Source organism: Pteropus alecto, unplaced genomic scaffold, assembly GCF_000325575.1.
Source record: "Pteropus alecto unplaced genomic scaffold, ASM32557v1 scaffold79, whole genome shotgun sequence".
Lineage (NCBI taxonomy): Eukaryota > Metazoa > Chordata > Mammalia > Chiroptera > Pteropodidae > Pteropus > Pteropus alecto.
This window is the reverse complement of record NW_006494612.1, coordinates 19,318,915-19,332,055: the sequence shown is the minus strand read 5'-3', so window position 1 is coordinate 19,332,055 and position 13,141 is coordinate 19,318,915. Positions and strand designations below refer to the sequence as shown.

General features: G+C 34.5%; 1 protein-coding gene across 2 annotated transcripts in view; it reads right to left on the bottom strand.

The window, feature by feature from the left end:
* Window positions 1–13,141, bottom strand: part of LAMA2 (laminin subunit alpha 2) — a 493,622-nt gene that overhangs the window by 184,832 nt on the left and 295,649 nt on the right. For both annotated transcript variants that reach the window (XM_006926157.1, XM_006926158.1), the window contains exon 18: window positions 4,837–4,923. In XM_006926157.1, coding sequence (XP_006926219.1) covers window positions 4,837–4,923 — 87 coding nt within the window. The remainder of the gene's footprint in view (window positions 1–4,836; window positions 4,924–13,141) is intronic.

The following is a 13,141-nucleotide window of genomic DNA, read 5'->3' as shown; positions in this document are numbered from 1 at the left end:
AAATCGCAACATTTTAGAAAGAGATCCTTTAAATGTAGATGAGACTCTAACACATGCAATTAAGTAATATGGTTGTTTCCACTGATGATGCAGGAACAATATTAGAGGAAGAGGGAGAGAGGGAAGTAGAAAGGGAGGGAAGGAGGGAGGGAAGAAGGTAGAGGGGGAGAGAGGAAGGGAGGGAGCGGGGAAGAGAGAGAAAGAGAGAGAGAGAGAGAATGAGAGAGAGAGAGAGAGAGAGAGAGAGAGAGAGAGAGAGAGAGAGAGAGAGAATGGCAGAAGTGGAGATAAATAACAATAAGAAGAAAGCAACATTGGTGAGACTTTTATGTCATTCTACTCCATCATTTTCTCAACAACTTTTGGCTAAAATTTGTAGCCTGTTTCACTCATCTATAGACTGAAAACAATGTTTCAATCAGAAAAACTCGTGCTGTTTTCTACTGCTGCCTTTCCTGGAACACCTAGTTAGCACTTTTTGCATAATACTAAATAAGGCACAGTCTTTAAACTACAGTCTGTGGAGAAGAAAGATATACTTGAAAAAGTAGCCATGGACTACTAGAGATAAGCAAATACTGTTTTTGAAGCAAAGAAAAGGGCAACCAACTCAGATTAGGATTAATTAAAGACATGGTTTTAAGGATGATAGAGTTGAATTTTAAGAGCTGATCAGGCAGAGGAGTAGTACCCTTCTTATCCGGTACCCTTCTGCAAATAAGAAAAATAAGGGTCCTCCCTGGGCATATGAAGAAAAATGAAGAAATGGTGGACACAGCTGGGCACCGAGGCACAGCACAGCAAGTGTATCTGCAAGAGGACACCCTGGATTTGAACCCCTAATCTGTTTTTTAGCCGAGTACTTTTGTGCAGTGTACACACTATGAAACCACATGAGCAGCCTTTTCAAACCACACTTAGAGTCACAATTTTGTTAGTGTTACTATCAAGTAAGTATAAGTTTCTCTTTTCTTATTTCTGCACCCCATGCTCTGCATCCAGGACTCAAGGGCTCAAGGAGACTTAAACATCAGTAGAAATTCTCACCAACACAGTGATCAGATAGCAATTAAACTTGATTCAGAGTCAGGTATTTCTGAAGCAGAGAACATCTAACTATAATTTGGGAATTGAAATTTAAAAAAAAACAAAAAACTTCTCTAACATCAAATATGAATTGTGGATAAAATTATAGGTAAATTTTCCAAATTTTAATTAAGCAATTAGATTTAAATACCTTCTGCATTCTCAGTAGCAATTGTGAAATTAGATTTGATTTTGACCATTCTTTCCTCACTTAGGGAGGGGTTGTTAAAAGTTAGCCAGCCAGCTAGGGAGGGGACAGAGTTTAAGGGGTCCAAGTATGCCATTAAATTTCATGTGGCCCTATAGATCCCACTGGGTGAACTTGCCCCTGTCCTTTTAATGCCTTTCTCCATAGAGTTTGAGATGTTGCTGAGGCTACACACTTATTCTGAAAGTAGCTAAGGTCCACCAGAGCAGGTATCATCAGCATTTAGTTTACTTTTTTCCCTCCCTATTCTTTTCAATTTCTTTTGATGCTCCAACATTCATCCCTTTTTGCCTTTCTAGATACTGTCTCTTTGTTTTTCTATTTTCTTCTCTTCTTGTCCAGGTGATAAAAGCCTAGGATCTTAGCAAAGTACCATGATGAATACCTCATCCCCTGACTCTCTTTTTGTTGTTGTTGTTTAAAACATTCTCCAGTCAGAGGAAAACAGTGATATTTGAGAGTATGGGTACTTTGGCCCCACTCAAAAGTTTCCCAAAATTGTAAGTAGTGTTCTACATGTAACAGAATAGCAATCAATATTTTATCATATCTTGTTTTACCACCCTCTTTTTCATGATTTTTCTTCATTCTCTCAACTCAGGCAGCACAACCATTCTCGTGCTACATGACTGAGTTAAGGGATCTGGCAAGGAAGAAAGCAGAAACATAAAAATTTGGACTTTGAGCTTTAAAAGTCACCATTTCTATGAACACGGCATCTCTTCCTGCAAATCATCTTTGATGAGGAAATGTGGTGGAGATAGAGAGGCAGATGAAGGAAAAGTGATGAGAATAGACATGTCGATGGGTCCCAAGGTGCAACAGAAGCAGCAGAATGAGTACTGTGCCCCATGAGTGGTGTGAAAAGAGTGCATAGAGTTATTAGACCTGAAGGGAAAGGTAATCAGGAGGACATGGAAAAGGAAGAGGTTAGCAGAAACACACTTGGATCAATTGCTCAGTTCTGGCTGGCCCCACCATATGGCCATTACACAAAATACGCACACAATCTCAGTCTCAGTCTGTCTGTCTGTCTGTCAGTCTGTCAATCTGTCTGTCTGTCTGTCTCTCTCTCTCTCTCTCAAGCATTCAGGCCTTGGTACTAAGTAAGCTTGTTAGAATTTTAGTGCAAAACTGGGAAATAGAGAGGAGAGAGAAAAAATATTTTAATTGAGATATAATTGACATATGATATTGTGTAAGTTTAAAATATACTTGACTGAGATTATGTTTCCAAGCTCTCACAGCTCCTACATATGGCTCATTTGGTATCAGAACAGAAATTAAATTGAGATAAAGAATATAAAGTTATAACTCATGTCTACTTGAGTTATAGATTCACATCTCATCTTGAAATATAATAAAAGCAATATAATAAAAGCAGGGGATGTATGGTCACATAAGATTAGAAAACACTTAGTTAAACAAATTGAACAAATTTCTTCACTCAAGGATATGTCAGAACTTTTAACATGTTAAAAGATACTTCCCAAACTTATGTGATCACAGAGCTCTATTCCAAGAACATCCATAGTTTGGGAAACGCTGCTTTAGTTTTCTAATGCTGATTTTATGAAGATGATGTGCATCAACTGATTACACCAATCACTTCCAGAATAGTTTTGATTACAAAATTTTAGTACCTCCTCCTTACCCTGACTTTTATTCCCCCTCCTTTCCACTGAAGCCTGCACATCTCAAAAAATATTTCTTTGAATATTTTGGACCCAACTAATGGACTTTTTTGGTTTATATAAATACAAAGAAATAGTAAATTCTAAATATTCCCAGAAAATCTTAATCCAAATTCTGGCTAGAAAAATATAATATATCATCTTCTTTATAATAATAAATTAAGATTATTTTTGACTTAAAACCTTGAAGATATGCCAGATAAGATATGCCATTTGATAAACTGTATATGCATGTTTCCATCTTCCTTTTATTCAGATTAATAAAAATGTTAGACAGGAAATCATGCTTTCTGTCAGGTATTACTTTCTTTGGAGATTTTTATTAAGCAGATTAGAATTCTTTCCAGAACACATTCAGCCATTCTCACTCACATTAAAGATGTGAGCTGCTTGAGGGCAAGGATTGTATAATGCATCTGTTTATATGCTATGTCTAGCTCTGTGCCTAGCACATGATGGTTGCTAAATAGATATTTGTTAAATAAAATGTAAGATATTAAATTGAATATGGTTCAGAAAGTATTGTCTAAGATGTATAGAAAATATAGAGCATGAATGAAAGCAATATAAATACATCAGAGATTATGATCACCTAGATAAGTGGATTTAATGGCTTTGTATGACAGAGCAGCTGTCATTTTCCAGTTGCTAAAAAAAATAGATTGCTTGTAGTCAGCAGGAGGTTGGGGCGGGGGTGGTGGTGGTTAGGAATTTGACATAAATCTATCTTGGCAATGATATGTTCTGCTATTATAGTAAGTAATATACATATGCCCTCTTTTTTAAAAACACAATTAACGACCTCTAGTTTTTTGATTGCTAATAAATCCTTACTTCAGTTCTGTTCTTCCATTACTAATTTACAGATGCTACCATACTCACAAATAGCACTGGTTGCTGCTAGAAACTGTTATTAGGACTTCGTCCACAGGCTGCTAGCAGTTAGCTAAATTCTCTCTGGGAGATTGGATCCTGTTTCATTAACTTTATGTACTCTGGTTGAAATAAGGGTGATGGCTGCCAAGAGGACAAGAAAAGAAATGCAGAAATAGCCCTCTGTGGTGTTAGCCTTGGTGGTGATAGGTGAAAGCAGGTCACTTCCTCTGCCACCCCTCCCCAACCCCCAGCCACGGCAGCAAAGGAGACTATTTTCAGTGCTAAAACCAAAGAGGTAGTGTGTTTGTCAATGATATCAAGAGAGAATTCTTTACTTTTTTCATATTGAAACTAAATTCCAGAAGAACCTTTTCTTCAAAAAGATTTTAGGAAGAAAAATATCACATAAATTACATGAAATAATATATATGGTTCTACTGCAAAGCAGCCTAGTAAATTCAACAAGAATTAAAATATTGGCTTAGAAGTGCTCAGAAGAGGATATAAATCATGATAACAAATTACATTTTATTTCTATTTTCAAATTATATTTAAGGTAAATTAAAAACCACTTCCTGAACTATGAACTACACATTTAAGCCATGTTTTAAGGACAAAAAGCTAATTATGAAAAATAAATGATGCCAACGTAGATAGTAAGATAAATCTTAAAGTTCATGACTTTCCACTTGAGTAATACTTTCTAGAAAGATTGTAGGTTAATGCTTAACCTTTAAGATTAAAACATTAATCAAACATTCTCTGAGTGAGTGGAGATTTATAGAGCAATTTCTAGAGAATAAATAAACTATAAAAATATAATGCATTTGTTTGACAAGTATGGTGAGACACTTTATTTCATCTCACTGAGTGTGGCAGCTTTTCTGGGGTAGTGCAAAGGATGATAATGCCTGTGGTTTTATAACTCCCAAGGTAGAAATCATTTTGAAAGACAGTGTAGTGTGTGCTTACCTCTCGCAGCGTGGTCCTGTATACCCGACAGGGCATTCATCACAGATCAATCCAAGGCTTCGGTCTAAATGGCACGTCGGGCTAAAGCTATGTTGATGTTGTTGGGGAACAACAGGGACAAGGAAGAAGCACAAACACAAAGTCATTAGCGGCATATTTTCATCTCTCTCTCTCCAGTACTGCTGTGACAAAAAGGTACAGGCTGGTCATTCTCGTCTCGCAGACAGAGATCAGGGTCTGGCCAGTCGAGGATGAAATGACATTGCTATTTCTGCAGACGTGAATATAGCCCAGTGGAGAGCAATATCCATGTGACATGTTATTAACTGACTTTTGACTGTTCTCGGTCTGTGCTCATCAGTAACAAGTGGGACTGTACTGCTCCTTTTTACGGATTCTCAGGCCTGGCAAAATATAGCCTCATATTCTTCCTCTCCAGCCAAGTCCTTCTGACTTTGAAGCCTCCCAGAGAAATCTGTTAGAGATTTTGGAAAACTCAGTATGTGGTAGTGATGGTGGTGGTGGTAGGGTTCCCACTTTTTCCCCTTTCATCATGGGTGAGAGAAAAGGGCAAGGGAAGGAGAGAGGGAGGGAGAGAAAGAGAGAGCGAGTGAGCGAGAGCAGGCTGCTGCCCATGTGTGTTCATGGGCACGTGGTTTACACAGATGGAATCCTCCAAAAAGCTTTCGGAAGAGATCAAGCATGAATATTCTACTTAAATTTAGAATAAAATCAAAACAAACAAACAAACAAAAACTTTGCCATTTTTCATTTTCTGGCATGCTCCAAAATTTACCTCTTTTGCACACATTTCCAGTGTGGGTCTGAACCAATAGAGTTGAACACCGAATCCAGAAACAGCAGAGCAATTATGTGCCAGCTTTAGCTTTCAACGACATGGTCAACTCCAGTCACATTTCTTTGCCTCGCGAGAGACACCTCTTATGCATGAACACTTATCCTGAGACTGACATCATGGCTTTCTCAAGAGCCATCAACCACTTTGCATTCTGTGAGTTCTGCTGCTCTACTATTTTAAAAGAAAATGCCCTCAATTAATCTTTCTTCCATTATGTTTTCCCTAAATAGATTTATTTTCTATTACATATGACAGGACAATTCAATAGAAGCTTGCTTGTTGGCTAAATGAATTAAAGAGCGAACAACAAATTAAACACTGCACCTCCTAGGCTTGTTTCACTCCTGATGTTTGCATGACTTTGGAACACTTTCTTAACTTGTGCAGATCTGATCATGAGTACTGTTTTTGAATAGTATTACTCTGGCTTGACTCATAGTAGTCCTTTAAAGATTTAATAATTCTTATTATTTTGATAGTAGCAAGCTATTAGGACCAAGTCATTCTATCATTTTAGACATTTCAACTCAATGGGAAGTCTAAATAAATCTGTTGGGGTAAAAGGGGAGGAAGCCTGGTCTGGGATATTTTGAGTTCACAAATGTTATCCAGTTAAAAGATTCCATGTTAAGGGGTTCTGGTGGCTGCCACGAACAGCAGAATGAAAACACACCCAACCTACGCTGTGTGAGAAGAGAACCATCTTTTAGAAAGTAGCCTGTGGTTTGCCACCTGTCACCCAAAGGGAGCTCACTGTGGGTGATTTTCTTGACAGGAGAATGATTGCACTGAAGAGAAGAGGCACAAGTAAAAATTAAAAGAAATAAGATTTTTCCCTTCCTTACTCCGTGATCGGCTATTGTTTTCAGACATAAAATGAAGGACTGGATTTTGACAAATCTCTAGAATATGCATATGTCTTTTTTTTAGGCTGGCCTTCTATAACTATCTCATCATCTATGGAGAATGACTAAATAGAAGCCTTAGGTTTCCCCTCCATGTGGATCTACAGTGATTGAAAGAAAACCATATCAATTATTTTTTAAAAATCCGAAATCAGTTTATCATAAGTCATGTTAAACGTACTTGAAAAGGATCCTGACACTTGAAAACTATTTATAAAATAGATTTCAAATTCTTAAATATACTTATGCATCACTTAAAACTGACAGAAGTATATTAAAATGCTATCACTGACAAAAATCAATATTTTTTTCAGGAAAAAATGAGCAGTACAATAATATACTAGATTTAACTAGCTCTTTACATTTTCTGAGTGATTTTGCTAATAATTTTATCACATCTTTCCAAAATTTTATCAGCTGGTTGGGTCAGGCATAATTTTTCTTGCCCAAAGTCATTGTCAGGAGAATTTAGTGTGGTATCCGGGACTTCTGAATTCTAATCTGATGCTCTCTTTTCTCAATAACCAACCAGCATTCAACTTATTCATAAGAATTAAGTAAGTCTGAACTTTTGGTGATATAAATACTTGACGTGATGTGTCTAAATAAAATGTTCTCATAACATAAAACTGTATTTGGGCTTCAATATTCTTTAAACAACACAAACTGAAGGTTCACTCTATTACGACTATACTTGCAGTTGTAGCTATGGAGAAGATGACATTCAACACCAAAAATAAAATAAGAATGAGGAATAAACATAGAAAACAAAACATGTCTATAGAATCTGGATTAGCAAATGCAGCAACCTGACACCGATTTTGGCTAAAATTTGAAACTAACTGTTCTGTGACAGAAAGAGGGAACTGTAAGATCATTGTTGACCTCAAGTGATTCCAAGATTATGTCATTTAATTCTAGTTAGCTAGCTCTACACTGGCAGCGAGTGTTCTGCTTCCTGAATTATCTATTCCATGCCACAGAAGACACTAGAGATCTAAGAACAGCAAGCATTTTCCACAAATAGAGAGAGGAAGAGAAGTAATTTTTGGACTACATAGCAAGGATCTACACATAAAAATAGTCCTTTTTAATGGCTGAACATACAATTTATACTTACAATGATTAATTTATAAGTAGATATATATGTGTATATATGTATGTCTGTGTATGTGAACATAAGTGTATGTGTTTATGTATGTAAAAACATATGTATGTATACAATTAGCCTTGCTCCAAAAGGAATTTAATTTTACCTATCAAAATATGTACATTAAAATAAAATGATACAATAAGTTTCAAGAGAAAAAAACACTAAAAAATAATATAAAATCAAGGGCATATTTAGAGTGCAAAATGAATTTTGTAAGGTATTTGATAGTGGCAGGTAAACATATGGCTTTGAGCTTTCTCACAGCTAATGCAAGAGGGAGCTGAACTGTCTCTTGGGACTGTGATGTGAAATGAGATAACTATTCCTTTTGTCACTGGCATAACATTTCCATCATGAGGATTAGGATTTTAGGGCATGTACTGTGTTTGCATGTATGATAGGGAAGCAGGAGTCTTTTTAACTAATTGTAATCCAGAACACCTGAGCAGGGAAAGCGACACAAAGGGATGAGATGCTGCAAAGCGTCAGTGAGGAATCTGGGGGTCAGAGTAATGAGGATGTTCAAACCTAATTGCCAAAGGAGCAGAGGACAGAGAAGAAGAGAAGAAAAATGAAGAAAAAACTCATTTAGTTCATGATGTGGGTTTGGGCCACATGAATTTTTGAAGTTTCTTCATAAGTTTTTTCTTCTTTCAGTTTAGTGATCTCTGTTTTACTTACTCTTACAAGACTCGGTAAGCAAACTCACATTTCTTTAGCTATCTTCGAATACTATGAAATCTGACTTAATGACCACTTACAGGCTTTGTAATCAGTATTGAGTTATTTTCTGTGTCATTGGATACTATATTTCTCTAAACATGAGTTTCTCATTCTGCAAAATGAGATGATCTACCTACTAAAGCCTTTCATACTGAAAAAGTATAAAAGCAAACTCTTAGCATAGTGGCACAATAAATCATAGCTGCAATTTAGCACTTTAAAATTTTTTGCCAAAGTACGTTGATTTGTTTAAGTTTTAAGGTACTTAGTTATTTGTTAAATAATTATACTTGCACTTTCTTGTCCTGCTTTAGTCCCTTACATTTGAGTTAGCATAACTTTTGCCAAACCCTTGAGTCATTTTTTACAATGAACATTTACAGCAGTTTGTCCATTATTAAATTCTATTAATTTCCTTTTGCTTCTCTTCAGTATTTCTGAAATTGTTTTTATTTCTATAGCCCCACTGGAAGAAGCACAGAGAGGTGAATATATGGGTTCTAATACTGGTTCTGCCACAAGCAAGCCATATGATCACGACCAAGGCATTTAATTTCTCTGGAGTTTAGTCTTCCCTTCTTGTTTAATGGGACTAGTACGATATATCATAATTGCCTGTATAGACATAAAAGAATGTGTAGGAAAGTGCTCTAAAATACCTTACACGCTCGAAAATTTCTAAATAACATTGCTGAATGTTTCTTTAAAATACCTTTTGCCTTAGAATATTAGAGAATAATATTTCTCCATTGTAACTACTAATTTTAACAACAATAATTCAGTGTGGACACTTGAGTGAGCCCAAAAGTCAGGTCTAGCAGTGTTCCATTTTTTCAGAAATCCAAATTTTAGCATTCCTGATGCACACAAAGAAGTATTTACAAAAATTTTAGTAGATAGAACCTATTGAAGGCCTATCCTCTGTCCAGTCTTGTGCAAAAAATATCTCTACTTTTATTATACAACTGATTAAAAAAATCTATGATTTTAATAATATTATCTACTCAAATACATCCTGAGTGTTCAAGGGCAAACAATTATGTCTTTTCACATAATATTTAATCTACAAGCTACGTGATGCCAGAAATAAATGAATATAAAACATTTGAAATATTTCCATTTTACTTGCTTCCCTAGAGATAAATTTCACTGCCTAGTTATAGTCTATACCTAGAATATGTACATAGCCAAGATGAGAAGGCTAAGCAAAGAATGGACACTGTAAATCGTTAATGAAGTTGATATATATGTATAATTTAAATAGTATATGCTTGTCTGTATGTATACATCATAATAAGTATACCAATCTATCTCTATCTCCCTACACATTTGATTTATTTAGCAATATTATGTAAAAAACTTGGAGCCAAAATGCTTATGATTTATAAGATTTATGACCAGGAATTAAATAGATAAATCATCAAGGCAAAACCATCACTAAGTTTTACACTTCCAGATGAAGGTTGCAGCAACCTTTATCTGATTTCTTTCTTTTTTTCTGAATAACCTGTGAAAATTCAAATCCCATCTTTTGAATTCCAGATTCAATATACTTATATTGATATTCAATATATTCATATGGATATCACATATTCATATTCATATATTCATATCAACATATTCATATTCAATATATTAAATTTATTCCACAGAATTTCTAACTCAAATTATAACAGTAATGACTAAAAACTTTTTAAGGACTGTTCCCCTAAGGCATTAAGTGTCTCATTATTTAGTAATTTAAAAAAATTAAGATTATTAGATTTAATTTTTCTCATCATAATTTTGCAGTAAACTATGTTCATTTTCCAAGTTGGTTTAAATTTAAAAGACTTTATAACTCTGAAAACAAGCTTCCAGGATTTTTTTAAATAAATGGATTGTTACTGTGCCCCTTTTCTACTATAAAAACACCACATTAAAAGCTGGAATTTAAAACATGTTACTGCTCTATTCCGAATTCTACTTGTGTGAATAAAATTATTACTTAATAATTTAATAATTATTTAATGTAAATGAAACTACCTTTAAATACTTGGTGTAACTGATTCGGTCATTATTGAATTGTCTTTAATTGTCTTTATTTTAAAATGAAGATTTACATAATTATATAAAATTGGAATACACATACTTTAGGAAATACAATCACTAGACTCTGGGACCTCAATCCCTTTGGCACTGATGGATGGTATTTAATGCCTGCTGACTCTTTTTCCTTTTGGGAACACAACTGGAATCCATTATTAAGGTAGAAGCATAGGAAACTGAGAAGGATGGGCCAAAAATGCCTACAATAACCCAAACAAAGTTCTTCCCTAGTAGCCCAGTGCTTTTATTGTTGGTCGGCTTTGAGGATTAATCCATAAGCTCTACAAATTTAATCAATTACATAATTCCAAAAATGCATTAGGATAAGATTAATATGATACTATGAATGGCCATCTCTAATGGATTGACAACTATGATAGTCCCTATGACTTTTTAGCCAAGAAGTGCAATGCAAATGAATGGATAGACACAATTCTTCTGCTTTCTTCAGTGGAAGATAGTGTTGAACAGTGTGTTTCACGTATATTAGACGGTTCTGAAGAATTCATTTAGCCATAGTGAATAAGTAGGTGCTCTACTGCATGATCTAACACTTCACAAGTACACCAGAGAGCAAGTTTTGTGTCACCTTACAGTCAACATAGGGCTGACTAACCATTAATTGTGAAGGAATTTAATTTGTTCTCCTATATTCATTATTTTGTAGTAGATTTCTCTTTTGCCTTCTTCCTCTTCTCTGACAGTTGTGTGCCCACCCAGGCTCATGCCCTAAACTCTGGAAATGATTTCATCACTAATAACTCAATTTCCCATTTAATTGTTTGTGATGTTAACACTTAAAATGCAGTGTGTTTGTTAAAGAAGTCTAGATGTAGAGTATGGGCAACTGGAAAGCACATGGATTTAAACTTTCAACACTGACAGTTTAGTATTTTATGACTCTGAAAATTTACTTCATTATAGTCAGTCCTTGTTTGGGGCTTATCCTGTCCGATTACTATTTTAGGTGCTCTGTGTATTTTAATTTATGTAATTCTCATAATAACCCTATGAGATGGTCCTATTATCACAATAAGGACAGAACTGAGACACAGGAAAAGCATCTTTTCCAGAGTCATGCAACTACAAAGCATGAAACTCAGCATTTAAATCAAGGAATTCTAGCTCTAGAATTGGTTCCATACTATTATTTTCTCACTCAGAATCTTTTTTAAAAAATCTATAAAATGAGGATAATAATATACACTTTATTGGCTTGTTTGAGTGGATGAACTAATATCAAATATAGTGCTTGACCTTATATCTAGAATATAGTAGTCTGTTTTTATTAAATGTTAGTTCTTTCTCTTCTTTTCCAGGGACTAACGTGGAGAATTTTGAGAAAGGAGAGCTGTTGCCAGAAGGACCAGGGTTTTGTGTTAGCTGAAGAGTAAGAAGCATAATTCCAGTGAGGACTTTTTAGCTTAATGACAGAATTATTCTCAGTCTTTAGCTTGTAGTATCCATTGACTCTACTAACAAAAGGCCATTTTTCATTAGTAGTATCTTGACACCTTCACATTAAAAGACTATAGCTGACAGATTTTATTAAACAATCATTAAAAAATTCTGCTATATGAGCATTATTACAACATTAAAATAGTTGGAAAATACATACTATCATATGAACTTTATTAAGCACCAAGTTTACCTTTAAGAGAGTTCTCAAAAAAAATTCCTTTCATTTAAAATTATAGTTATTTACAACTTTTTACAGTAAAAAATGTTCACGTTGGTTGAACATAGTATGCTCCATTAAAAAAAAAAATTGTTTCATTTTCTTTCTTAGGTATTTACTTAAGGATTGCTGCCTTGAGGGAATTTGAATTAGAGCAGCTGAGATAGAGTTACTTCCCTAAAAGATAAGGGGAAGAGGCAGATAAAAAATATATATATTTAAAATTTTTCTCTAAGAGTTTATTACTCTAGGTGAACAAAAGGGAAAAAAATTTAAAAAAAAGAAAGAAGGAAAGAAAAAAGAAAGAAAGGAAGTAAACCGGATGACTAGGAAAATTGTGTGCAGTTTGTCAAACTTTTCCTAGATCTAGTTTATGTCGAATAAGATGCTAATTATCACCCATATTTCAATAGTCATATAATTTATTATAATACCACTATAACTTTTGATAAGATAAACATATATAATATGACATTATATGATAATACGGTAAACCCTATGATAACTAAGGGATAGAACTGGTGCTTAAAGGTCCAGTAGATTGATCTCATTTTACCATTTTGAGGGGTTTGTGACTTGCCCAAGATTTAAAAGCAAATAGTGTGAAGCTGGGACCCAAAGGAGCAGCATTTATGTTAATGGTCTTTTTATCACAGTGTGAAAATATGTGTGTGTGTTCATGATTATATGTGTGTATAAAATATGTCTGTTCTTTAGTTTAGAAATGCTAGTTTAGAAATGCTATTTGAATTCTGGCTCTTCGATATTAAATCACCAAAAATACAGCTAAAATATTAAAAATTCTGCAGAATAAATAGTCATAACTTTATTTTCTATTTAGAAAAACTCATATTACCTTCTGAGAAATTAATGCATATACTTATTATTTATTTCTGTGT